The sequence below is a fragment of the Archocentrus centrarchus genome, unplaced genomic scaffold, assembly GCF_007364275.1.
Source record: "Archocentrus centrarchus isolate MPI-CPG fArcCen1 unplaced genomic scaffold, fArcCen1 scaffold_45_ctg1, whole genome shotgun sequence".
In the NCBI taxonomy this organism is placed as follows: Eukaryota; Metazoa; Chordata; class Actinopteri; order Cichliformes; family Cichlidae; genus Archocentrus; species Archocentrus centrarchus.
In genome coordinates this window covers 267501-292432 of record NW_022060271.1, presented here as the reverse complement: position 1 = coordinate 292432, position 24932 = coordinate 267501, and the positions used below count along the sequence as shown (strand labels likewise).

The following is a 24932-nucleotide window of genomic DNA, read 5'->3' as shown; positions in this document are numbered from 1 at the left end:
GGGGACTATGCCCACAGGGGGTTTAAATACCTGGGTCTCTCCACCATTTGGTTGAGAACTGAAGAAGCCTTTCGGATGAGAGGTGAAACGTCTTCAAGAAACAAAAAGAAGTCCAGTCGCCTTTTTCAAGCTACTCCCAAAGATAAGTCTGAAAATGAAAGGTAAGTAGATTTTTGCATCTAGCCTTTTTCACAGAGAGAGGACCTTTCTAATGATTTATCAACCAAGAGGAATCTGTCATGTATTTGTTTACATTCTTATGACTACTGTGGTAATCATTTTATTATTTTCATTGTGTTTAAGAGATGCACTGGGACATCAAGCTACAATTCAGCCAGGACAGGTAATGGGGTAGACTGTGGCAGCCTGTCATTTTTTAGTGTTGTTGTTTGGGTCACTGTAGTTTGTTTTTCAGATATCTTTTGCTGAGGATAAGGATCCTTCTGAAACAAATCCAGACAAGAGCTGCTACAGGTTTAAAAAAAAAAAAAAAAATGGCCAAGAAATTTGTGTGTGTTATACATTTTAACATGAAAATTTTAATTTTTTCAACAGTAAATACACAGATCTGTATGCACCAGGTGTTGAGGACGGGGATGAGGAGCTGGTCCTTGTCAATGTGGAGAATTTCCAACACACAGTGTAAAATTATCTTATAACTGTGGCATACCAGTTTTTTCTTTGTACAACATTGTTGATTTAAATAATTGTTGTAAAAGTGTGCACTGTCTGGGATATTCTTTAATTGAATCACTTTTTGTCTTTACAGGATTGAGATGCACATAACACTACCTGAAATTGTAGCAAACCTGTCGCTTCCTATTGATCACAAAAGAGTCAGCAGGTTCAACATCTCGAGGGCTAATGTTTGGGAGGGAGCTGTCAGAGGTTTCAGACGTTCATCATATTCTGAAAACTGTGACATGCTGGTCAGATTTACCGATGATGCAGGTGTTTATGAGGAAGGGATTGACACAGGTGGTCCGAGACGAGAATTTTTAACTCTGCTACTGAAGCACCTGAAAGACCGGCCAATTTTTGATGGACCAGAGGGACATAGGTTCTTGGTCTACAATGCAAATGGTATGCATAGGGTTAGATATGTGCTATACTAATGGATGGTTAATTATTAGTAAACATATGTGACACCAGTGACGTGCAGTCAGGGGAGGCAGGTGAGGCACGGCCTCACCTGTCATCGTGGAAATATAAAATTAAAAAATAAATTAAATGGTTATATTCATTCAGTGATTTGTATTTTAAAGTTCTTTTCCATTTAACTACACCATTTTTAGATTAGTTTTTTCAAAATCGCGGAATTTTCGCATTTGCCGGTCAAATACTAAGAGACGAACGGTGAGGCACCAGCCCGGCGAGCCGCACCACGGATTGCGCAATCTGTGGTGCGGCTCAGTATAGTCATTGCCAATGACTACTAACTGTGCTGGCATGCTATGCAGTGAGACCGGATTACTTTCCCTTTGCATGTGGCTATTAAAATGTTCTAACACTTTTACTATATGAACTAAATTTCTATATTTTAGCTGGTGTATATAATGCACAGTTTTTTTTTTTTTTTGTTTTTTTAATTAACAACTGTATGTGTGTGTAATGAATTCTTGTGTTGAGCGATCATGAAATTGCTGCGAAGAGACACTAGGTGAGGCACGCAGTTCTCGTGCCTCATGGTAGGGGGCGCTGGTGATCCCAGGGACTCTACGACTCCTCGGCGGCAAGCTACCATAAACAGTTAGCAAGGCCAGTTAGTTTTTCCTGTTGCTTGGCCTTATGTTCAACATGGAAGATTACATAACTCAACTGAAAGAATTTTCTAAACTGGACTTTCAATCGAAGCAGAAGATAATAATTAAAGGAAGACCAACACCGGAGCTAAAAGGTTTGCTTCAGACTATGTTAATGTTAAACAAAACAACTGTTGCCAATCAAATGGTGAATAAGCTATATGTTTGTAAATCTGATGTGATGACGTCAGTGCCTCACCAGTCACGACCTTCACCGCACGTCACTGTGTGACACAGAATGCCCCCCCTCCCCCCCCCCCCCCAATATCTTAAAGTAAATAATGTATGTTTTCATTTTACAATATGAATTCATTCACAGCTGTTAGGGAGGATGAATACTTCCTGGCAGGAAAGATGATTGCAGTTTCAGTTGTACATGGAGGTCCGGGACCCCATTTCCTGTCAGAAGATCTTGTACAGTATCTTGCTGGCCAGCCTTCAGTCAAACCAACAGTTAATTTAATAACTGATGAAGAAATAGGGAAAGCTTTGCGAGAGGTGGGGATAACATAAATCCAGTGTGGTAGGACAGAGTTTAACATAGTTCCTGCACTGTTCAATGATGATGTCTAGTTCCCACACATATACATTTGCAAAATTATGAATTTATGGTATTGTAGGGTTACAGCATGCTATATATGTCACTAAATAAAAATGGTCAAGATTAACACATGGTTATTTACTGTGTTGGGTATGTCTCTTTGTCTTTCAGATTGAGAATGCTGCTACATTGGATGCTCTACAAGAATGTATCATGAGACACAGCACAATGTTGCAGACAGCAGGCTGTCTTAGACATGTGGCTACTGTGGACGAAAAGACAGAAATTGTGGCCGACTACCTCCAGTGGTATATTATTGACCGCAACTCATCTGTAATTGACAGGTAAGATATTTTTAATGATGTAATTTTCTTTTTTTTTTAATGTAGGAATGTTTAGTTTGTGATGCTCCATGGCACTTGTATCTGTTATCAGTCACTGTGACAAACAATTTTGCCTTAGTGTGCAACATCTACATATCTGTGTAACAGTGTGTTCACTTTGTAGATTCAAAGATGGTCTTTCAGCTCTTCAGTTCCTGACTGCACTACAGCAACACCCTACTTTGCTGACCCCTGTCCTGTGCCACTGTGAAAAGCGACTGACTGCCTTTGAGCTTGAGAGACTCTTCAAACCTCAACTCAGCCCTTCAGGGAGTAATAGGAGACTGAAAGAAAGCCAAACCTTGGCCTGCTGGGCAGACTATCTCCTTGATTGTGAAGGTTTGTACCTACTTGGAAAACCACGTTACCCTGGTATATTTGAACATTTCTTTGCAGAAGGCGAGGCTGCTGTGTCTGTGGAAGACATTTTGATGTTTGCAACTGGGCTGACATCACTTCCCCCATCTGGCTTGGAACCACTGCCACAAATAGAGTTCCTGGATGATGTTCCACTCCCAATGGCAAATACATGTTCAAACTTGTTGAAATTACCATTTCTGGATTCATATAGTGTGTTTAAGTCACAAATGGACTTTGGAATTCAAAATAGTCCAGGATTTGGTTGTCTATAAACTATATAGCTAGATAACCATTAGAGTAGTGTTTTTCAAACCTGGTCATCCAGGCACAATGCCCTGCACGTTTTAGATCAGGGATCCTGATCCTGAATAACTGATTAACAGGCTTTTTTTTTTTTTTTTTTAACTGCAATCATCTGAATCAGGTATGTTAAAGCAGGAAAACTTGGACTCAAAATGTTTTTTGTTCTTTGTTGGTATTATGTGCATTTAAAGGTGCAGTTACTTTTGTTAAAATACTTTAAAATTGCGGTAAGCAAGCATGTCTTTTTTTCCCCTCAGACAGCATTTGGACAATTGTTTTTCATTCATTTATTTCCAAATTTTAAATACTGAAACTGTGGGTGACAAGTTGTGTACATGTTCCACCATCATTACAATAAACTTCCCTTCAATTCATAGTTGAGCAATTTCTTTTAGTTTCAGATACAGTTCAGTTGAAGACTGCCACTGTTCTGGCTTCTGTAAATGATTGTGCTCCACTGCAAAGTCCAAGTATTCTTGCATGTTTGGGTCCCCACATGGAGCTCTTGTCAGATGAACCTCAGGAAAGGCATCTAGTTCAGTCATTTGGATTTTAAATCCACAGTCTCTGGAGCCAAACCTATATTACAGAGAAGATATGATTACATTTAAATTTATGATAAAATGGAAAATACCATCTGTCACCAAAGTATTACCTGTGTGGTAAGCAGTAGAGCTCATTTGGCACTCCTCCTGGACATGATGCTGTTCTGGAGGGGCGGATCCTGTGACTGTTCCACAGTCTCATGCACTCATCCAAGTCCCTCTGAATAACATCACCAAAGCAATATCTCAGCAGACACTGATGCTCGTGACTCCCATTGAAGTATCCAGCTTCTCTAAGGTCTGCAAATAGCTCCATCCAGAACTGACACCTATAAAAATCAGTAATATAGTGTTATAATTTTCATATCCATGTTTAAACGATGGTCACTCAAAATGAATTTAAAGTATGAATACCACTTACCTTCCCTTTCTGAATATGGACCACCAGGACTCAATCCTCTGGTTGGTTGTGGATGAGCCATACATGTGGCTGGACGCTCCAGAGTAGTAGTCATTGTGGTGGTGGCGTAGCGTGCACTGAATTGCGGCCATGGTCCCGTTCTCCGTGCCGCAATCGGTTCTCAGTCTCATGGGGATGACACCGAGGTTTCGCACACATGACAGGAAATAGTGAGCGATCACAGATGGGTCATTATTTGTTGCGCCACATATAAGCCACGGTACTTTACGGGAAAATCCATCGATGCACCCTGAAAGTGCCAGACCGAATGGCTTGAGTTTATCATAACCATCCACGTGCCACATATAGTTTGGTCCCATGGAGTGGTACGTTCTTCTTATAAACCTTCTGCGTGCTCTCCTCTCGCACCCTTGAGGATTAAGCTCCCGGAGCAAATTCATTACATGATCCCTCTTCACTCGCAGATTGTACTTTTGTCTGAGTACCTGCCACATCATGCGGTAGCCAAACAGCTGTCCAGGTCCACGAAGTTCCACTCGTATTGCCCTAGTTATGACGTCGGTAGAGGACAAATCCTTTCTGCGATATAACCCGGCATCATTCAGTTTGCTTTTCAGCGACCTCAAGCTGATGTGTACACCGTGTAAACATGCCATCATGTCTACGATTACAGCGTATGAGTGACCCTCATTAAAATATCGTATGCACTGCTGCAGCATATCTGGTCGTTCTGTCTGTTCTGTCCCATTTAAAAACTCTAAGGACCGTCCACAAGAAAAACAAAACCGCGTTAATCTACTCATATGTGCCCCACAAAACGGGCAAAACATCACTCGACTGCTGTCCATCTTGGGTCGAAATGCCCGCTTCCGTTATCACTTCCGGGTCAGCCTTGGAGTTAGTACCTACCCTTTCCGGTTGATTTTGCCACTTGTAAAAGTGTTTCGAGTGATGTTAATTTGTTTTCCGAAATGTTAATTTCTTCTGAACTTGTAAAAGTGTTTCTCGTATTGTTAATTTGTTTTCTAAAATGTAATTTTGTTTCTAAAATGTAAATTTGTTTTGCCACTTGTAAAAGTGTTTCAGATTTTGTAATTTTGGTTTGCACCTCCCGGCCACCGTAGGGGTGTATGTAACATAGGTAAAATAAGCTTTTGTTAAATCCCACTAAATTGGGAATGAAACAGCGCCATCTGCTGTCGCCAGTCGTACCTGCACTGTATAGCAGTCGTGGGAACGTGGATCGGCCTCACTGCATAGAACTGCTTGAGACGAGGTAACATGGCTGCGAATACGTGTGGACAAAACATAATATTTGAGTCATCCCAGAGTACATGAGAGCTAAAAGCTAACTATTTTATGTTGTGTACTATGCTCCTTGTTTTGTTTTCACCATGTTTTGCTGATAGATATTGTTAGATGTCTTTGTATCTGCCGTGATTCTATCAACTGAGCTAGCAGCTAACAGTGGTGCTGTTTTCCAGGCAAAACAGAGCTCATGCTAAGTGTCCGCACGATCTCTATCCACAACAACTGATTTGCTGTGATATTTTGTGCAGGTATGTTACTGTGTACAATTTGGGAATGTTATACAAATGTTCTGTGATAATTCTGATAGAATCTTGTTCTTTTGTTTTCTTACATGAGTTGCGCATAGTGTTAGATATAAGAAGGAAAAGGCATAGAAGTGACAGACAGATAAAACTATTCTTTTTTTTTGGTTTCCATTTTAAAATCATTTTATAGTCCTTTGCATTTTATTTTGTAACTTTTATTGCTCCACTATACGATCACAAGACTAATTTAAGTTGGTGATATTATTGTCGTATTAATTTGTCAATGTTATTATTAATGATGGAATATTATTGTATTGTATTAAGTTAGTATGGATCGGCCTCACTGCATAGAACTGCTTGAGACGAGGCAAAACAGAGCTCATGCTAAGTGTCCACACGATCTCTATCCACAACAACTGTTTTGTGCAGATAATAAACTGCTGTCACAACCAACTGATGCAGAGTGGATCATTGAGCAGCAAAGAGATATGACCAGAGAAACATCGGTCACATATGTGTGGATATCATTCTTTGATTATTCTTTTCTCACCTTTGTTTTGTTTTTTTCTCTTTTCTCTTTCTCACTCCTTTTCCTACCTTTCCTTTCTGCCTGTCAGGCCTGGTGTAAATAAATCAAATCAAATAAAAATACAAACTAACTAAATACATACTAACAAGAGTAGCCTATTGTAAAACTTACAGAGCTATTCTTGGGAAAGCAAATATGTTTGGTACACCAGCGCATTCGGATCATATCCCGATTGCGAAAACTGCCAAACATGACAGGCTAAAATATATATATATATATATATATATATATATATATATATATATATATATATATATATATATATATAGTTGGAAATTAATGATTCACTCAGCTGTATTATTGATGTTGAAATGTGTCATGCTTGTTTTAACAGCTTATTTTGAATTAAAGATTTAAAATTAAACCACAAAAAGGAGAAAAAGTTCATTCTCCGTTTAACCAGCTGCTTTTACACAGCTGTGCTTCCAGCTGTCACGGTTGCTAGGTGACATGAGCTACGCAGAGGTGAGGGCAGGTGACGCTGATATGAAGTTTAGACCGTCCAATTTCACAGCCGCTCACTTCCAGCCTTTGTGGTCTCACATTAGAGGATCGGTCCGACCGACCAATCACTATTGTTTTTCAAAATAAGAGCATAACCAAACAAACTCTCAGTCTCACACAGGTTAAAGTTCATAAACATTTACAGAACAGACCCAGTTGGATACGTCATCGATTCTTGGGGTTCGTGGAGACCTGTGTGCCTCTCAGGCCTGGAGATCGAAGACGTTGAAGACGTCTGCATATTTGGCTTTTTGGTAGCGGTATCCCTTCTGTTTGGGCTCGGAGGATACCTGATTTACCGGGAAATTAATAAAATCTGGGCAGCAGTTCAACATCAGCCGAGGCTGCAGACCCAGGTGGATGGGCTGTCCAGGGCTCAAAGCCTGGTGGACCTGAGCCGTAAAGCGGATGGTAGTCCAGCTGAGAACGTGCTCGCAGGCGAGAGGGGTTCGATCTGGAGATAAGGTTCGGTTCTGCACGGTGAGGACGGTAACTAATGAATTTGGAATATTGGATTACTGAATGGTTCCCCAGTGAGACTGAAGGCTGTTGGAAAAAACAAGCAGCCTGTTCCAAAAACAACATCTGCATTATCAGGAGTTGGGCTCCCCTGCCGGCCTTGGGCTGGTAATCATATCTCTGCAGGACTATGTGTGACGGTCGCTCTTCCCCTCAGCCCTCTCTGTGATCTGTGAAGCTGGATCTGGTGTACCACGGCCGCTGATGAACTTCCATCACTATCAGCGAACTGTTTTGGCTAGGAGCTGGCATCTGGCTCCACAATGCCCCCACCCTCTCGTCTCCGTCTGCATCCCCTCCTGCCCCCGTCCTCCCCCACCATATTGCTATCCTGGCTTTAAATGTGCAAATATGCTTTGCTAAGGTGGTTTTTTTGGACCCTGGTATGGTGCTCATGTCGAGCACCGTACCAGATGACTTTTTTTTAAACCTAACTACCCCATGATGTGTGTTGTTTCCAGAGGTGGGAAGTAACGAAGTACAAATACTTCGTACTTAAGTAGATTTTTCAGGTATCTGTACTTTACTTAAGTATTTATTTTTCTGACTACTTTTTACTTTTACTCCCTACATTTTTACACAAGTATCTGTACTTTCTACTTCTTACATTTTCAAACAGACTCGTTACTTTTTAACGTCAGAGAGAAGTTTGCATTTCCAGTCAGTGCGCCTTCAAACATAAAACGATCTGAGCCTAAACGGAGGAATAATAACACATAAGAGACAATCGTACTGGCGTATCCTCCATCATCGGGGCTTATCTCGTACAAAGGGATTAAATATGCAAACCCATATAATTAATGTATCATTTATAGCGCCATAATCGGGCCGGACCGAGTCTGTAAGTTGCGCTGTGGCACATAAACAGCTTAGCTAGCGCTACTGAAGAGGAGCGAGCATGAAGGGAGTAACGTGTGGCAGGTAAATGCAACGTTTCTAAATGCTCAACAAATATCAGCAAACACACAAAGTGTGGGCAGTTTGTCACACAGTGTGTCTGCTAGCTAAAAGAAGAGCTGCTGTATTTCAGGGAGAGCAAAGAGAGAGAGGTTCACTCAGAGATGGAGAAAGAGGACAGGAGAGGAAGAAGAGAGGTTAGAATTAAAGGTAAGGACTGGAAAATAAACTGAAGTATGCTGACTTTGTGTAATTCAAAGATTCTATGAAAATACTGCAGTTTAGTGTGTAATAAATAGGTTAGCTTGTTGTACTGTATTTACAGTAAAGCTGTGTGTTGGTGCACAGAGGCTGTGTTCATGGTCAGAGTTACAGGTTACATCAGTGCAGCAGAGATGAGTTTGAATCAAAGCTGCTGATGCTGAGATTCATTCACTGAATCCAACATTTCTACAGCCTGTATGCTGTCAGTGTAGGGGATGGAGATCAGCTCAGAGAGCTGTGAAATACTGGGTTACATCTTTGTGAGTTCACTTCATCCACACAGAGCAGTAAACCTCAGAGCAGCAGCAGCAGGTCAGCTGATCACAGCCTGCACACCAACATCATTTACTGCAGCTACAATAGAAAGCTGTGATTCTTCTCCCCATGCAGAGCCACTACAGCTGATCTTAGGGTTCCTCCACCTTCTGAATCCCACTGTAACCCCTGAGGATCCTCATGTTGGTGTTTAGGTGGAGGCACAGTCACCCTCTACTATGGAGGACACAGAGAACAGAGCTGTGTTTAAATTCCCTTTAACAGTTTGTGTCCTACAGAACAGATTCAAGCTGAGTGCATTCATTAGGATTAAAATTTAGATTGGAATAACGTTTGTATTCTCATGTAATATTATTTTATATTATTACAATAACATATAATGAGGTTCAGTTAGCTTTACACAAAAATAGCAGGTAGAAACGTCCTCCAAAGAACTACTTTTACTTTCTTACTTTGAGTACATTTCAGAGCCTGTACTTTTTTACTTTTACTTAAGTAGAGAAGTTGAACCAGTACTTCGACTTTTACTAAAGCATTTTTTAACATAAGTACTTGTACTTCTACTTAAGTACAGAATGTCAGTACTTTTGCCACCTCTGCTTGTTTCCTTTTCTGGGGACTGAATGTAGCGGCGGCGCCAGTGAAAAACGGCAGCGGCTGCAGCCACCCATCTCCCCTATGTTAGTCTGTCTGTGTCTTCTCTGGATGGTTGTTCCGAACGGAATTTCGTTATATTGTGATGAATGTCGTTATATAACTTGTTGTATAATGATTAATTTCGTCGTATGTATAATGACAATAAAGTTCTATTCTATTCTATTCTATTCTAAATGTGAAAATTCGAACATGTCTGACCATCTGAAGCTCATTTAAATTCATCACCGTCTGCACTCACAGACACTTCCTGTCAAACCGAAAGTAAACGTTCCTCTGAGCGTCACACCTGCAGGGTAAGGTGTGGGCGGAGCTGCAGGTGATCCCCGGTGTGCGGAGCGGTGAGCGGAGGATTTACCGGGACTTTGTGGCGGTTTGAGCGCTTTAAAGGAGGATGAAGACGTCGGTGGTGTTCCTGCTCCTCCTGAACGGTAAGAAGCTCCGTGTGAGCCGGGGAGGGGGGGGTACAGACCCGGACCCGCTGCAGTCAAAGATCGACCCTCAGTAACTGCGCTAAAGCAGATTAACCGGTGACGCTGTTTGCAGGAGCCACAAACCCGGAAATGAACCCCGTGAATACTTCGACTGTAAACGTCATTTATTATAATCACAATAATTCTCTGTGCTTTGGGACACAACAACAAACTATAACAGGTCCGGTAATCACAGCTTCCTTAAACTCAGCAGCAAACACCACAGACATATGAGGCATGATGGGAGATTACATCCAGCCCCGCCCATCACGCCACCATAGAACCGTTCCAGAGTGAGCAGAACAAATCCAGCACAGGAACCCAGGAGAACCATTAAAGGAACAATGATAATGAAAGGAAGGTCAGGAACATTCAGACTGATCTGACATACAGCTGCACTTTAGATGCATCATATTCAAGGAGTCTTTAAAAACATCAACGTGTTGGCATGTTTTTCTGTTTTATGTAGACAATTATCAAGTTAGTCAGTAATAATCAGTGATGTCAGTAACACGTTACTGTAATCTGACTACTTTTTCTCAGTAACCAGTAATCTAACACGTTACTATTTTTAATTTTTTCTCTAATGTCTAAAATGTTATTTGTAAAGAAATCCATGAAGTCACTACTAGTTAAAGTGAAAGGAATACTCGGCTGTACAGAGCTCTGACTCTTTGTCACCCTGGCTACAGTGCTGAAAACAAACCTGGGGTTGTTCTTATTTTCTTCAATTAATGATGAATAGTAAGATGTCCTAGCTTTATGGAGGGCTTTTTTATAGAGCAACAAACTCTTTTTCCAGGCTAAATGAGCATCTTCTAATTTAGTGAGACACCATTCCCTCTCCAGCTTTCGGGTTATCTGCTTTAAGCTGTGAGTTTGTGAATTATACCACGGAGTCAGGCACTTCTGATTTGAAGCTTTCCTTTCAGAGGAGCCACAGTATCCAAAGATGTTGTTATCCACATAAATCGAGCTATACAGATTAAACAGCTAACAGACAGGAAAACACCACTGTGCTCTGAAACAGGAAGTGATACAATACTGCAGAGAGAGCCAACAGCAGTCAGTGTTGGGACACAATCAGTGTCCCCTCTTTGGAAACACTGCAGCAGTTTAACAGGAACATCTCAGGTCCTGTTGGATTGACTGAAACACTGACTGAATCATGCTGACAGCTCTGACACTGATAGACCTCTGTTACCATCACACACACACACACACACACACACACACACACACACACACACACACACACACACACACACACACACACAGCTTTCAGGTCTGAACTGCTGCAGGATCAAATGTTGTGTCAAACTGGAGGTGCTCGCTGACCCACTGTTATTGATCATGTTCATCATCACATGAGCCAAGGTGTGGAAAAAGGTGTGGGTCATTACCACCAAGGGTGAAACCACTGTGAGACTTTGCTCCATCCTGTCATGTGACCTCTTGAGGTCACCTGTAAGGTGTGAGTGGGGGTTGAGGCTCCTGGGGAGGGATCTCAGGTAGGTGGCTCACAGCTGGTGATGTAATCCAGCTCCTCTGCTCAGTGATGGAGGTTCACAGTGGACACAGATGCTTCTTTAACTCCTCCTTCAAACATCTGTCTGCCTGCTCCAAAATGTGAACGCTGGCATCCTCAGAGAGTGACCTTTGACCTTTAGGTGCAGCTGTACAGCTGGTCCTGTCCAGGTGGCTCTGCTGTGTGGTGTTTGTGAAGAGGCTGTTTGGTTCCTCCAGTGTAGAGGTCCCAGCTCTCCTCACTGCTCTGCACAGCAGACACATGTTTGGAGATAGTGTGTGTGATCGTTGTGAGTCACCGTGAGAACAGTGTGTAACCTGTGTGTGTTACACCTGCTCAGACCTGTGTGGTGCTGTGAAACGGTGAGATAGGAGGAAGTGGATCTGTGGTTCTCTGAGGAACAGCCAGCTGTGATCCAGGAACACAGAAATCCATGAGCTGTGAGCTCCTGCTGGGCCGCTCTCCTCATCACAGAGGAAGAGTTCAGGCTCACTTAGCATGCTAGCATTAGCCTCAGACCCAAACAGTGAACTCACACCTGAGTGAGACTCACACAGGACGAGTCAGGTCACAGAGACACACACACAGTGTGCTCACACACACATTACAATTAATGGCTTTAACACAGTCTGATCAACAGAGAGCAGCACACACACACACACACACACACACCTACATCATCACACACACACACACACACACACACACACACACACACACACACACACACACACACCTACATCATCACACGCACACACACACACACACACACACACACACACCTACATCATCACACGCACACACACACACACACACACACACACACACACACCTACATCATCACACACACACACACACACACACACACACACACAGGCAGGAGATCACAGCCCAAAATAAGCTTTAATAGTAAAGAGCTGTTATGGATAAATTCCTAAGTGTGTAACACAACTGCTACACTAGCACAGAGTTGTGTATGAACTGGAACCATGTGGACCTGGGCTTTATTATGTGGGAGGTGCTGCAGGGCTTAATTATGTGGGAGGTGCTGCAGGGCTTTATTATGTGGGAGGTGCTGCAGGGCTTTATTATGTGGGAGGTGCTGCAGGGCTTTATTATGTGGGAGGTGCTGCAGGGCTTTATTATGTGGGAGGTGCTGCAGGGCTTCATTATGTGGGAGGTGCTGCAGGGCTTTATTATGTGGGAGGTGCTGCAGGGCTTTATTATGTGGGAGGTGCTGCTGGGCTTTATTATGTGGGAGGTGCTGCAGGGCTTCATGGAGCTCAGAGAGCTGAATCAGAGCTGCAGCCTGTTCATCCTTTACTTTGCTCCATTTACACTACAATGTCTTTATTGTCATTATACAGACTGTACAGGGAGAGTGGAGGCCCACTCCTGACTCAGTGCCACACTGTGGACAGTCCACACATGAATGTATCAAATAAAATAAATAGATACATATAACCATGATGTACAGTGGGGGAGTATTGCACATTATAGCAGTGATGGATATTGTTCAGTATCAGTGATATAAATATTGCACAGAGATGGTGAGAGGTGCTATTCTTCTTCTACTACATGAAAACACTTGATGACATCATCATTAAAACTTGTTGCTGTTAAAGGGAGTTTTTCCTTCCCACTGTCACCAAGTGCTGTCTGATTGGTGGGTTTCTCTGTAGTACTGCAGCTCTTTACCTTACAGCTATAAAGGGCCCCGAGGCCACTGTTTGATTTGGCTCTATATCAATAACACTGAACTGAATCCTGCCACACTGCCACCTGTTGGTGGGGAGGGGAAGAACACATTTGTGTTTCTGTGCTGGCCTCACCCTGACCTCTCAGTCCCCCTGAACTCTGTGATACTCCTGATACCAAATCCTAGTTAAAAGTACTGATGTGTTCATTAAAGTACTTCAAACTGATGTGTGGAAAGAGTCCAAAGGACGAGAGTGTGAAGGCCCACAGTGGAACATCAGCACAGAAACACACAAAGATCAAAGAGAAGAAGAAGAGAAACACAGAAAGAGCTGCAACCATGACAGATCCAGGATCAGAGCCACATCTGACTCTATATCATCATCATCATCATCATCATCATCATCATCAGAGATCATCTTCTTCATGAAGGAGAAACATCTGGATGGTGTGACTGAGAAAGCAAAGAGCAGAAACACACATGAAGACAAAGGTGTGTGTTTGTGTCACACTGCAGAGATCTTCTCCCAGCTGAGTGTGTTACAGTGTGTGTGTGAGCAGCAGAAACAGAGCTGACCTTCTCAGCCAATGAGAGTGTTTCTCCTGCAGCTCTCAGTGAGTCACATTTAGTGGCTGCAGCCAAACATCATGGCAGACTGCCTACAGTGGATGTGTGAGTGTCAGGACTGAAGGCGGAGCTTTGTGTGTGTCAGGGTGAGGCTGCAGCCCCGCCTCCAGCTCAGGTGTGAAACTATGAGGAAGCTCCTCCTCTTTCCTCGGCAGTGCCGTGCGGCCGGCCGGACTTCATTCCACAGATGAGCTTTAACAAAGTGTGAAGCTGAACTCTGAGCTGTGACGGTCTGAGCAGTGTGAGAGTGTCAGTAGATGATGAGCTGCTGAAGGGCTTTGAAAGAGGACCATGAAGATGTTGGTGGTGTTTGTGATCCTCCTGCACGGTAAGATCACCTTCCTCTCTCTGCTCTCATCAGCAGCTTTGCTTTCATCTCTCTCTCTTTGATGTGTTGAAGTGCAGCAGGAGGAGATTTCATCAAACACTGGATTCTGATTCACATCAAAGTAACAAAGCAGCTCACTCTGAAATCACTGCATTCTTCTTGGAGGCTTTCAGAGGAGCTCATGCTCCACTCAGCTGCTGTGTGTGTGTGTGTGTGTGTGTGTGTGTGTGTGTGTGTGTGTGTGTGTGTGTGTGTGTGTGTGTGTGTGTGTGTGTGTGTGCGTGTGTGTGTGTGTGTGTGTCTCTGTGTGTGTGTGTGTTATCACAGCTTTTTAGTCCCATACGATCACCAGGAGGTCCCTCCTCTGTCAAACAGGCTCAGCAGGCTCTGAGCATTCATTGGAATCAGTGACTCACACAGCATGGAGACATCTAGTGGTCGTGGAGAGAAGTGCAGGTAACTGTAGTGCTGTGAGGTCACTGATGGAGCTCTGTGATTGGTGGATTGAAACCATCCATGTCTGTGTTACCTGGAAACACACCAACATCAGTGCTGTTCCTGAATCAGGAGGCTCAGTGTGAAGAAGCTGAAACAGGTTTAAACAGCTGATCTGAGTTCAGCTTCTTACAAACTGCTGTCCAATCACAGAGCTTCATGAGCTTTTAGCAGACGTGAGAAACGTGAAGCTGACAGAAGTTTTCCTCCTTCAGACTCAAGTGTGTCTCCTTTGCATCTTCCAGAGTTCATCCTGAGAGTTTCCTGAATGTGAGCTTCCTACAAACAAATCTGTAACATCTGATTCTGACTCAGCATCGATTTCTGCTTAATAACTGAGTCCAGTTTAAACCTGAGACACCACCACCCCCCCGACTGAGGCTCGTCCTCCTGACTGAGTCTGATGGGATTTGTTCTAAATACCCAGCATGCTGTGCTGCGTCTCATTTAGGCTAACACTGGTTAGACTGCAGAGTTCCTGAGCAGCAGCAGAGACTCTCAGAGGAACATGTGGAGGTGCTGATGAACCTGATTACAGGGAAATCCTCTGAACATGAATGCAGCCTGTGAGACCCAGCTGTGTGTTAAACTTCCTGATCCAGTCAGAGGTGATGTTGGGCTGCATGTCAGCACCTCTTCATCACACAGTGAATGTGTGTGTAGCTGGACAGAGTCAGAGCCGTGTTATTAAGACAGTGTCAGTGTTCCTGAACTCTGCAGCTGCTTTCTTTGGTCTCTGCAGCTCCCAGCATGCTGGTTAGTCCATGATGTTGGTGTGGAAGCTGCTCAGCCTGTTTCTTTATCAGCAGCTTCACTCTGTAAACTCTTTAACCATCATCATCTTCCTCCCTCTGATCACACTGATCCATCACTGCAGGTGGGAAGTAACGAAGTACAAATACTTTGTTACTGTACTTAAGTACATTTTTCAGGTATATGTACTTTACTTGAGTATTTATTTTCTGACTACTTTTTACTTTTACTCCCTACATTTTTACACAAGTATCTGTACTTTCTACTTCTTACATTTTCAAACAGACTCAAACAGGAAGGAGAGAGCAGCAGCAGGTCAGCTGATCACAGCAGCAGGTCAGCTGATCACAGCAGCAGGTCAGCTGATCACAGCCTGCACACCAACATCATTTACTGCAGCTACAATAGAAAGCTGTGGTTCTTCTCCCCATGCAGAGCCACTACAGCTGATCTTAGGGTTCCTCCACCTTCTGAATCCCACTGGAACCCCTGAGCAGGGTTATAATAGTTTTGGATTTTACATTATCATTTAGTTTTAGTTCATTTTTACTTTTTGTCTTTAATTCCGTTAGTTTTAATTAGTTTTCAGAGTAGTTTTGCTCGTTTTTATTTTGGGTTTATTGCTTAGTTTTAGTTTAGTTTCATTAGTTTCAGTATTAGTTTTAGTTTAGTCCAGCTGAGAACGTGCTCGCAGGTGAGAGGGATCAGATCTGGAGATAAGGTTCTGCACGGTGAGGACGGTAACTAAAGAATTTGGATTATTGGATTACTGAATGGTTCCTCAGTGAAACTGAAGGCTGTTGGAACAAAACAAGCAGCCTGTTCCAAAACAACATCTGCATTATCAGGAGTTCGGCTCCCCTGCCGGCCTTGGGCTGGTAATCATATCTCTGCAGGACTATGTGTGACGGTGGCTCTCCCCCTCAGCCCTCTCTGTGATCTGTGAAGCTGGATCTGGTGCACCACGGCCGCTGATGAACTTCCATCACTATCAGCAAACTGTCATCTGGCTCCACAATGCCCCCACCCTCTTGTCTCCGTCTGCATTCCCTCCCGCCCCCCCACCATATTGCTATCCTGGCTTTAAATGTGCAAATATGTTTAGCTAAGCACCGTTCCAGATGACTTTTTTTTAACCTAACTACTAGGGATGCGCCGATCCAATATTCAGTATCGGTCCAATCCTGGCCTAAATTACTGGATCAGATATCGTAAAGAAATAAAAATGCAATCCTATCCGACCAACATTAGCTGTATTACAGTTTTCGGTCATCGTCTTCTTCTTGTGGGTCTGCGGTTGAACAAACCAGCTTAGAGCTGCATTACCGCCACCTACTGGACTGGAGTAGATCAGGAGTTAGAAAAAACCCTCTGATTCTATAAAGTTCTCCATCACTGTGACAGATTCCCTTTGACACTGAGCGATCATCGCTGACACGTTTTTCCGCCTCCACCGCTCTCTGTGTGTTTGTGTGTTGTGCTCGCTGTGCTGAGAATCAGCTGTTATTTTTTTCTCTACTTCAGCTCCCGGACATACTGCTAGCGAGCGCAGCTATTAGCACTGGTGACCGTCCGGTACCGGAAGGACCCCTTCCCCGTCAAAATCTTTTTGATACTTTAATCCCTGATTTGTGACTAAATATAGACCTGCAGTAGAAACATATTTAGGAGAATGCTTGTGAATATAAAGCATTACAAGATTACGCTCATGTTTTTCAACATAAACACTGATGACGCAACAGCAGCAATCAGCTGATTTACCTGCAGTCGGTCTGCACAGGCGCAAAGAGGCGGAGCCGGTGAGCTCAGATGGAGCAGAAGGAAATGTTTTTCTAGCGTCCAGATGAAGCTTTTCCCTCTGTAACCTCCATTAAACCTTTACTGGGAAACAGCTGGAGGTCCTTCATCAACCAGCTGATCAGTAAGTGAAGAAAAGAGAACTTTGTAGCTGCTCCATCCACCCTGTTTGTTTCACACAGGGAAAAACTGCAGTACGGAAGCAGTGTTGCCAGATCTTGCAACAGAAACAAGCAACCAGCTCTATGAAAACAAGCCCAAAAGAAGCCCAACTGGCAACCCACAACATTGTGTAAACCTGAGGACGCTTTCAAACAGCACAGCTCTATAGTAGTATAGCTCACTTCTTTGTTTTGTCTCGTGTGTTGGAGCAGTCACACCCATGGTTCTTAGCCTCATAGAAGACAAAGGTGCACAGTTTTTTTTGTGTGTGTGTGCTTCTCTGTATCAGCATGTTGAACTAAATCAGCATGGTGAGCACATATTTCACACTTGCAAAATCTGCTGAATGCCTTTGGTACGTCTCCCATTAGGACCACAGCTTCTTTCAGAGGTGTACGCGACGACAGGAGGAGGGGAGGTGAAGGAGCACAGGGGTGCCTAATCAGCTCCGTTCCTCTGTTACTGATCATATGCACAGCAGTTAAATACAGAAATACGACTAGAGAAATAATTTTGTCGCATCATTTTGGCACCCCCCCTCTTCTGAGGCGCCCCTATGTGTTGCATATAGTGCATACGCACTTTTAGCACCACTGTCTCCCATCTGAGCTCGGATCCATTCTGTAAGTGCGCTCTCTTTCTCACACTCTTTATTATTTTTTTCTATATTTTCCCCTCTTACTGGAGCTCATTCTTGCGCTGCCTCCTCACTCTGGGCTGTTATGAGTGTTGTTTGGGTGTGCGCCCCGTCAATTTGGGCAGGAGCGATAAACAGAAACGGGGGCTTGGAAGGGACAAACTACCTACCACTCGTCTTTTGCTTTATTATAGGGCGCCGAGAGATAATCAATGAGTTTCACTCGGAAAGAAAGTCAAGCCCAAATAAGCAACTTGATGTTCAAAAACAAGCCCAAAAAACCGCAGCCCACAACTCACGAGATTTACAAGCAACTTTAGAAAAAAACAAGCCCAAAGTCGCTTATAATAAGCGGACTTGGCAACACTGTATGGAAATTAAAATATGCAGATGAACTGTTAATATGAAAAAAGTATTTCTTATCCAGTTACTCGGGTAATTGATGGAGTAATCGATAGAATACTCAATTGCTAAAATAATCAATAGTTGCAGCCCTAATGAAATTTGCAACATGCCATTAGGGCTGCAACAATTAGTCGACATTGTCGACAATAATCGACAATAAAAATAGTTGATGACAAATTTAATTGTCGATAATAGTCGTGATCTTTTTTAACAGAGTGAGACATCTTCCTGTCCATGTATCTCTGGCGAGCTTCACACATGCGCAATAGCGTTCAGGGGCATGTTGTGCGGCTATTGGTGAAAGAACAGGGCGTGCTAAGACGATCAGGGGGTGCTCACTGAGTGAGTGTGAAATTGTCTCAAACCTTGGATCCGTTTTTTTTTTTTTTTTAAATGGAGTGAGACGTCTTCCTGTCCGTCTATCTCTGGTGAGCTTCACAAATGGGCGGTTAAGTGATGACGTAGATTTCCATTTCCGGGTCCAAACTGTCACGTGAACAATATGCCGCCATTCTGTGTCCCTGCTTGTTTTAACCGATCTGACACGAAAAAAAACACTCAGCTGTGATTTTACTGATGAGAAAGAGAAGTGGAAATGGCTGCAGTTGATAAGGTATGTGACATCATCTTTAATAGTGAACAGTCATTGTTTATGCCATTGCTGTTTATTTAGGAGCATTTGGACCCGGAAATGACGTCAGAATTAAAGCCCGGATAGCATTCAGCGGCATGTTTAGTCATGGGGGGGTACTGGTAAAACTGTGCTAACTTTGTTTTACAGGGACGAAAAAGTACTATATGTTTATATATTATAATTTTTGAATGAAGTATCCATCTTCCGTGTGTTTGCTACCACATTTTAAATAATCTTATACTAAATGTAAAAGCTGATAGTTAAATAAGTGTCATTCCATAATTATGTGATTCATAATCCGATTAGTTAATAATAATAATAACAATGCCTCAGTCTTATATAGCGCTTTTCTAGACACTCAAAGATGCTTTACAATTTCACGCACTATTCATTCTCACCTCAGTCATACCTGGTGGTGGTAAGTTACTAATGTAGCCACAGCTGGCCTGGGGCAGTCTGACGGAGGCGTGGCTGCCAGTTTGCGCCTACGGCCCCTCCGACCACCACCAAACACACAACCACATTCACACTCAGGCAATGTGGGTTAAGTGTCTTGCCCAGGGACACAATGACAGCATGCGCTCAGACGGGGACTCGAACCAGCAACCCTCCAGTTGCAAGGTGAGCACCTGCCCACGATTAGTTGACTAATCGTTTCAATAGTCAATGACCAGGGTTATAATAGTTTTGGATTTTACATTATAGTTTAGTTTTAGTTAGTTTTTACTTTTTTCTCTCTAATTCAGTTAGTTTTAATTAGTTTTCAGAGCGGTTTTGCTCGTTTTTATTAGTTTTTATTTTTGGTTTTATGCTTAGTTTTAGTTAGTTTCAGTATTAGTTTTAGTATTTTCATACTTAATCAGGTACCCTTTAAATAAATAAATTCAACAACCATCTGTTCACAGACAGCAGCACTACATGCTAAATGTGTGTAATATTAAGGACACACATGAACATCAACAGGGAGAAACAAAGAACAATATGAACTCCAAAACTCGATAACTTCTACAATAAACTCCCAATAAAGTTCAGCCTCAGTGCAGCAGATTAACAACAGCTACATGTGGTGTTTGACAAAAACAAACTCTTTGAAGGAGTCAAAGGTCACATCCAGCTGCATCCTGATGTTCTCACCACCTGATGCTGCTTCTGTTTTGGAGCTAGCTTGGTTAGATGCTCGCTGATTAGACTTGTAGGGTCTTTGCAGCCTCTGTAGCCTACGGAAGTGTCGACCTCATGGCTGCATTTATGACTGAAGTGTCGACCTCATGTCCGCATTTATGCTTGTGTAGCTGGATTGTGTGTGTTAATTACCTTGTGGTTGTGTGCTGGGGGTTTTTTGGTCCTCGCTCTTTGTGCTCAGTTTTTAGGGTGCAAACATATTTGTCCCTGTTTTTTCACTTTCTTCGTTCCTTCACGTCCATTCCCATAGTTTCAGCAGCTCCCTCCAGGAATTTGCTGACATTTGTGAGTCCTTATATTGATGCTTTGATTATTAGTCCTGATTGTTATTATCTGACTGATAAAGTAGCCGGAAACGCACAAGGAGTAAACACAACGTTGTGGCTGCGTTGACCCAACGAGTAGTCACGTTTCTCTGGAGGTGCAGGCCGGGTTGCCTTGTAGGATGAGAGCGGTTGCTGTAGCTGCCTTGTGTGCGCTTCTCAGGTCTACTTTGATGTTGGTGTTTTTTTTCCTGACTAAGAAGTGTTCCGTACATCATCCACAACATCATCCACAACAAGACACTCGCTGCTATCTGTGCTATCATAGTAAAAACTCCACATGGGACTCTGCTGCTTTCTCTGCAGACCGCTGTCCTTACTTTGAGGAGCAGCGCGGTGTGTGCGCGCACACCGTTGCCCGACGGCGCTCCGAGCTTAAACTCGGAGAGCGGAACAAATGATTTTATATCAATCCACAAGACTTTAAAAAAATGACAATATCTATAATTTCAGTTAGTTTTAGTTAGTTTTGTAAACTCACAATTCAGTTTTAGTTAGTTATCGTTTTTTCCTTTTAATTTTAGTTTTTATTTATTTCAGTTAACAACAACGTTTTTTCAATTTCAGTTTTCGTTATTTCGTTCGTTTTCATTAACTATAATAACCCTGTTGATGAGTAATCGACTATCAAAATGGTCGTTAGTTGCAGCCCTACATGCCATAAGCCAATGCATCACCTTCTCACACAGGAGCAACAGGATTCAGGTGACAGAGCGATTGTTGTAAGGAAGTAAAGTTTATTTATACAGAGCTTTACACAGACAAAAAGTCACAAAGTGCTGTACAGTAATTAAAACACAATATAAAAAAACAGATAAAACACCATGTTAAAATATAACATTACCATTTTAAAAGTAAAAGAATAAAAATAAAGTCAACAGAAAGCCTGGCTAAACAGAAGAGTTTTCAGCTGTGTTCAGCAGAGTCAGCTAAATGAGCTGGAGTGGTAAACAGTTCCAGAGCTTTGGTGCCACAGCCTGAAAAGCTCTGCCCCCCCGGTCCTTAGTCTTGTATGTGGGACAACTAAAAGATTTCAATTTTGTTGTGTGAGAGTCTGTTGACTTACGTAAAATTGATCCAGGCATTTAAAAACCATTTTTAAAATTAATAATACAAAAAAGATCGGATTTGTATCGATATCGGAGATATCCAAATGTAAAATATCGGTATCAGTATCGGACATAAAAAAGTGGTATCGTGCCATATCTACTAACTACCCCATGATGTGTGTGTGTTTCCTTTTCCGGGGACTGTTGTAGCGGTGGCGCCAGTGTGGCAGCGGCTGCAGACGCCCATCTCCCCTATGATTTCTTTATGATGAAATGTTGTTGTATAGTTTGCTGTATAATGATTCATTTCATTGTATGTATAATGACAATAAAGTTCTATTCTATTCTATTCTTAATAGGAGAAAAGTATTTCTTATCCAGTTACTCGGGTAATTGATGGAATAATCGATAGAATACTCGATTACTAAAATAATCAATAGCTGCAGCAATAGTTGTAACAATGTTTAACCTGTCGTTGTGTCTCCTGTGGTTTCTGTAAATGTGTCTGAACTTTACCTCAGAGTCACTCATGGAGTCTCTGTGTGTGTGTCCTCAGTTTCCCAGCATGCCTCAGCTGTGGAGCTGTATGAGGGGGACTCCTTCATCCTGCCCTGTCAGTTTAACACTTTTCTACTAGACAGACCCTCAGTGTTGTGGAGTCGCTCTGACCTCAGTCCTCCAACCGTCCACCAGCGTCAGCTCCAAGGAGACAAACTGAAAGAGCAGAACCAGCGTTACAGCGGCCGAACATCCATGAAGACTGACGCTCTGGAGACTGGAGACCTCAGCCTGAAGCTGACCGACCTCCAACTGTCTGACAGCGCCACCTACACCTGCTCTGTTAGAGAATATGGAGATGAACTGAGTCAGAGTGATGTACAGCTGCAGGTCAAAGGTCAGCCACAAACACCTGCTGTAGATCCATCTCACATCACTCAGATGAAACTTTATTTTTTTACTGCTGAATAAAAATGTTGACTCACAACATTTTAGCTTGAAGTATGTTCAGTAAATTATTTGATTTCATTCACTCAGAGGTCAAAGGTCATGTTGTTCTTTGTGTTTCTCCACAGAACGGTTTCCTTCCTGGGCCAAAGCTCTCCTGGTTCTCCTGGTTCTTCTGGTGGTTTCTGGAGGTCTTTTATTTCATTTCCGGCAGCACTTCATGTCAGGTGAGTCTCTCCTACTACATTACCCATAATGCCGATGGTTAGCAGGTGTCCTCTGGGGGCTCCTTGACTGTCTCCATAAGATGATCAGTAGTAACCTTCACTACAGCTCATGTTCTTTGGTGTCCTCTCAGGTTACAAGGTGGAGGTGGATTCAGGGGTGGAGTCTGTCCAGCTGCCCTGTAAAACTATAGTTCACCTGCCCAAAGGCACTAAGGTGGAGTGGAAGGACGGAGACAGCAGGAAGGTCCACGTGTATCAGAGCGGCTCTGACCAGCCTGAAGAACAGGACCAGGCTTACAGAGACCGAACGAAGATGAATGAAGACCTGCTGAAAACTGGAGACCTCAGTCTGACCCTGAGACTCCCCACAGATGGAGACAACTGGACCTACACCTGCACCGTCTACAGCAGGGAGGGAAACATCCTGCTGAGGAAACAGGTGAAGCTGAGAGTCAGAGGTGAGTGCTGTAGATGCAGGTCAAAGGTCAGAGGTCATCCTGTTAGAATGTCTGATGTTTGTGGCTGTTTGGGATTTATTGATGCATTACTACACATTCAACACCATAGAAACATGTGCAGCAGTAATATTGCTGCACATGCACATGCAAGTAAGCTAATCGGACGGTAAGACTCACATTTAGTGGGTCTTTCCCCTTTTTAGGGAGCACTGAAATCGTAGCCTGTGTCATAGATGTGGGGAGTTTTTCCTGTTTAAGTGATTCAGTATATACTAAGCTCAACAGTGGAATCAATTTATTGGCAAAGGCTTTATAAAACTCAATTGGATAACCGTCTGGGCCAGGTGCTTTTCCGTTTCTCATTAACTTGATCGCACGTCCAATTTCGGCTTCTGAGATCGGCTGCTCAAGGCTGGCCTTATCCTCATCAGTTATAGTTGGGAATGTTACTTTTTCAAGCAAATCATGACTACCAGAATAATCTGAAGAATATAGTGACATGTAAAATAATCTAAATTGGTCATTAATATCCTTTGGGTCAGACTTCACTTCACCATCCTGCATTTGCATTTCTGTAATAAAATCAGAAGCAGAGTGCTGACACAGCTGGTAAGACAGCAACCTACCTGCCCGATCTCCATGCTCATAGTAATTTAATCTAGATTTCAAAAATCTTTCTCCTGCTTCTTTAGACAAAAGCAGATCAATTTCAGTTTGTAATGCTATTCGATTCTTGTGGAGGTTAGCTGAAGGGGCAGTGCAAAGTCGCTGATCGACATTGTTAATTAATTTGATCAATTCGTTAAAACGCTTGGATTTGTTTGTGTTGAGACGGGCAGTATACTCTATTATTTGACCCCTAATATAAACTTTAAGAGTTTCCCATAATGTTAGAATATTAGTATCTGGCAGCTGGTTAGTTTCAAGAAAAAATCAATCTGTGTTGAGATAAAGCCTACAAATGATTCATCTGACAACAAGGAGGTGTTAAACCGCCACTTGCTGCTTTGACTAAAGGAACGCTTCTATCAGATTGTTCCAAATGTTCTCACATTGAGCTGTGTGATGAAGTGAGTGTGACACAAACACTCAGACTGTGTTTCTCTGCTTCATCAAGTCCAATCTGCTCCTCACAGACTCAATAAAGTCCTGTCCCACTAACAGCAGCTCCAACAGTCTGTTCACTGCTTTCTTCCTGTCAGTCTTCATCTTTCTGCTGCGTCTCCTCTTCACACTGACCACTTTCTATCTAACAGTGAGCTCCCAGTGAAGCAGCAACATTCAGCCTGTTAGAGGCAACACAAATGTCTCCATCCAAGCTCATGTTGTGCTTTGTTGTCCTCTCAGTCCCCCAGGTGGAGGTGGAGGACGGGGTGGAGTCTGTCCAGCTGCCCTTCACAACCACACTTCACCTGCCTCAAGACGCTAAAGTGGAGTGGGTGGATGGTTACAGGAAGGTCCACGTGTATCAGAGCGGCTCTGACCAGCCTGAAGAACAGCACCAGCTTTACAGAGACCGAACGAAGATGAATGAAGACCTGCTGAAAACTGGAGACCTCAGTCTGACCCTGAAACTCCCCACAGATGGAGACAACA

General features: G+C 43.0%; 1 protein-coding gene across 1 annotated transcript in view; it reads left to right on the top strand.

Annotated features, from left to right (window-relative positions):
• The window catches only part of LOC115777204 (uncharacterized), a 297208-nt gene that overhangs the window by 268619 nt on the left and 3657 nt on the right, over positions 1-24932 (top strand). Inside the window, exons 8-12 of the mRNA XM_030725038.1 lie at positions 22263-22601; positions 22780-22878; positions 23010-23336; positions 24684-24782; positions 24921-24932. The exon at positions 24921-24932 is cut by the window's right edge and continues 75 nt beyond it. Coding sequence (XP_030580898.1) covers positions 22263-22601; positions 22780-22878; positions 23010-23336; positions 24684-24782; positions 24921-24932 — 876 coding nt within the window. The remainder of the gene's footprint in view (positions 1-22262; positions 22602-22779; positions 22879-23009; positions 23337-24683; positions 24783-24920) is intronic.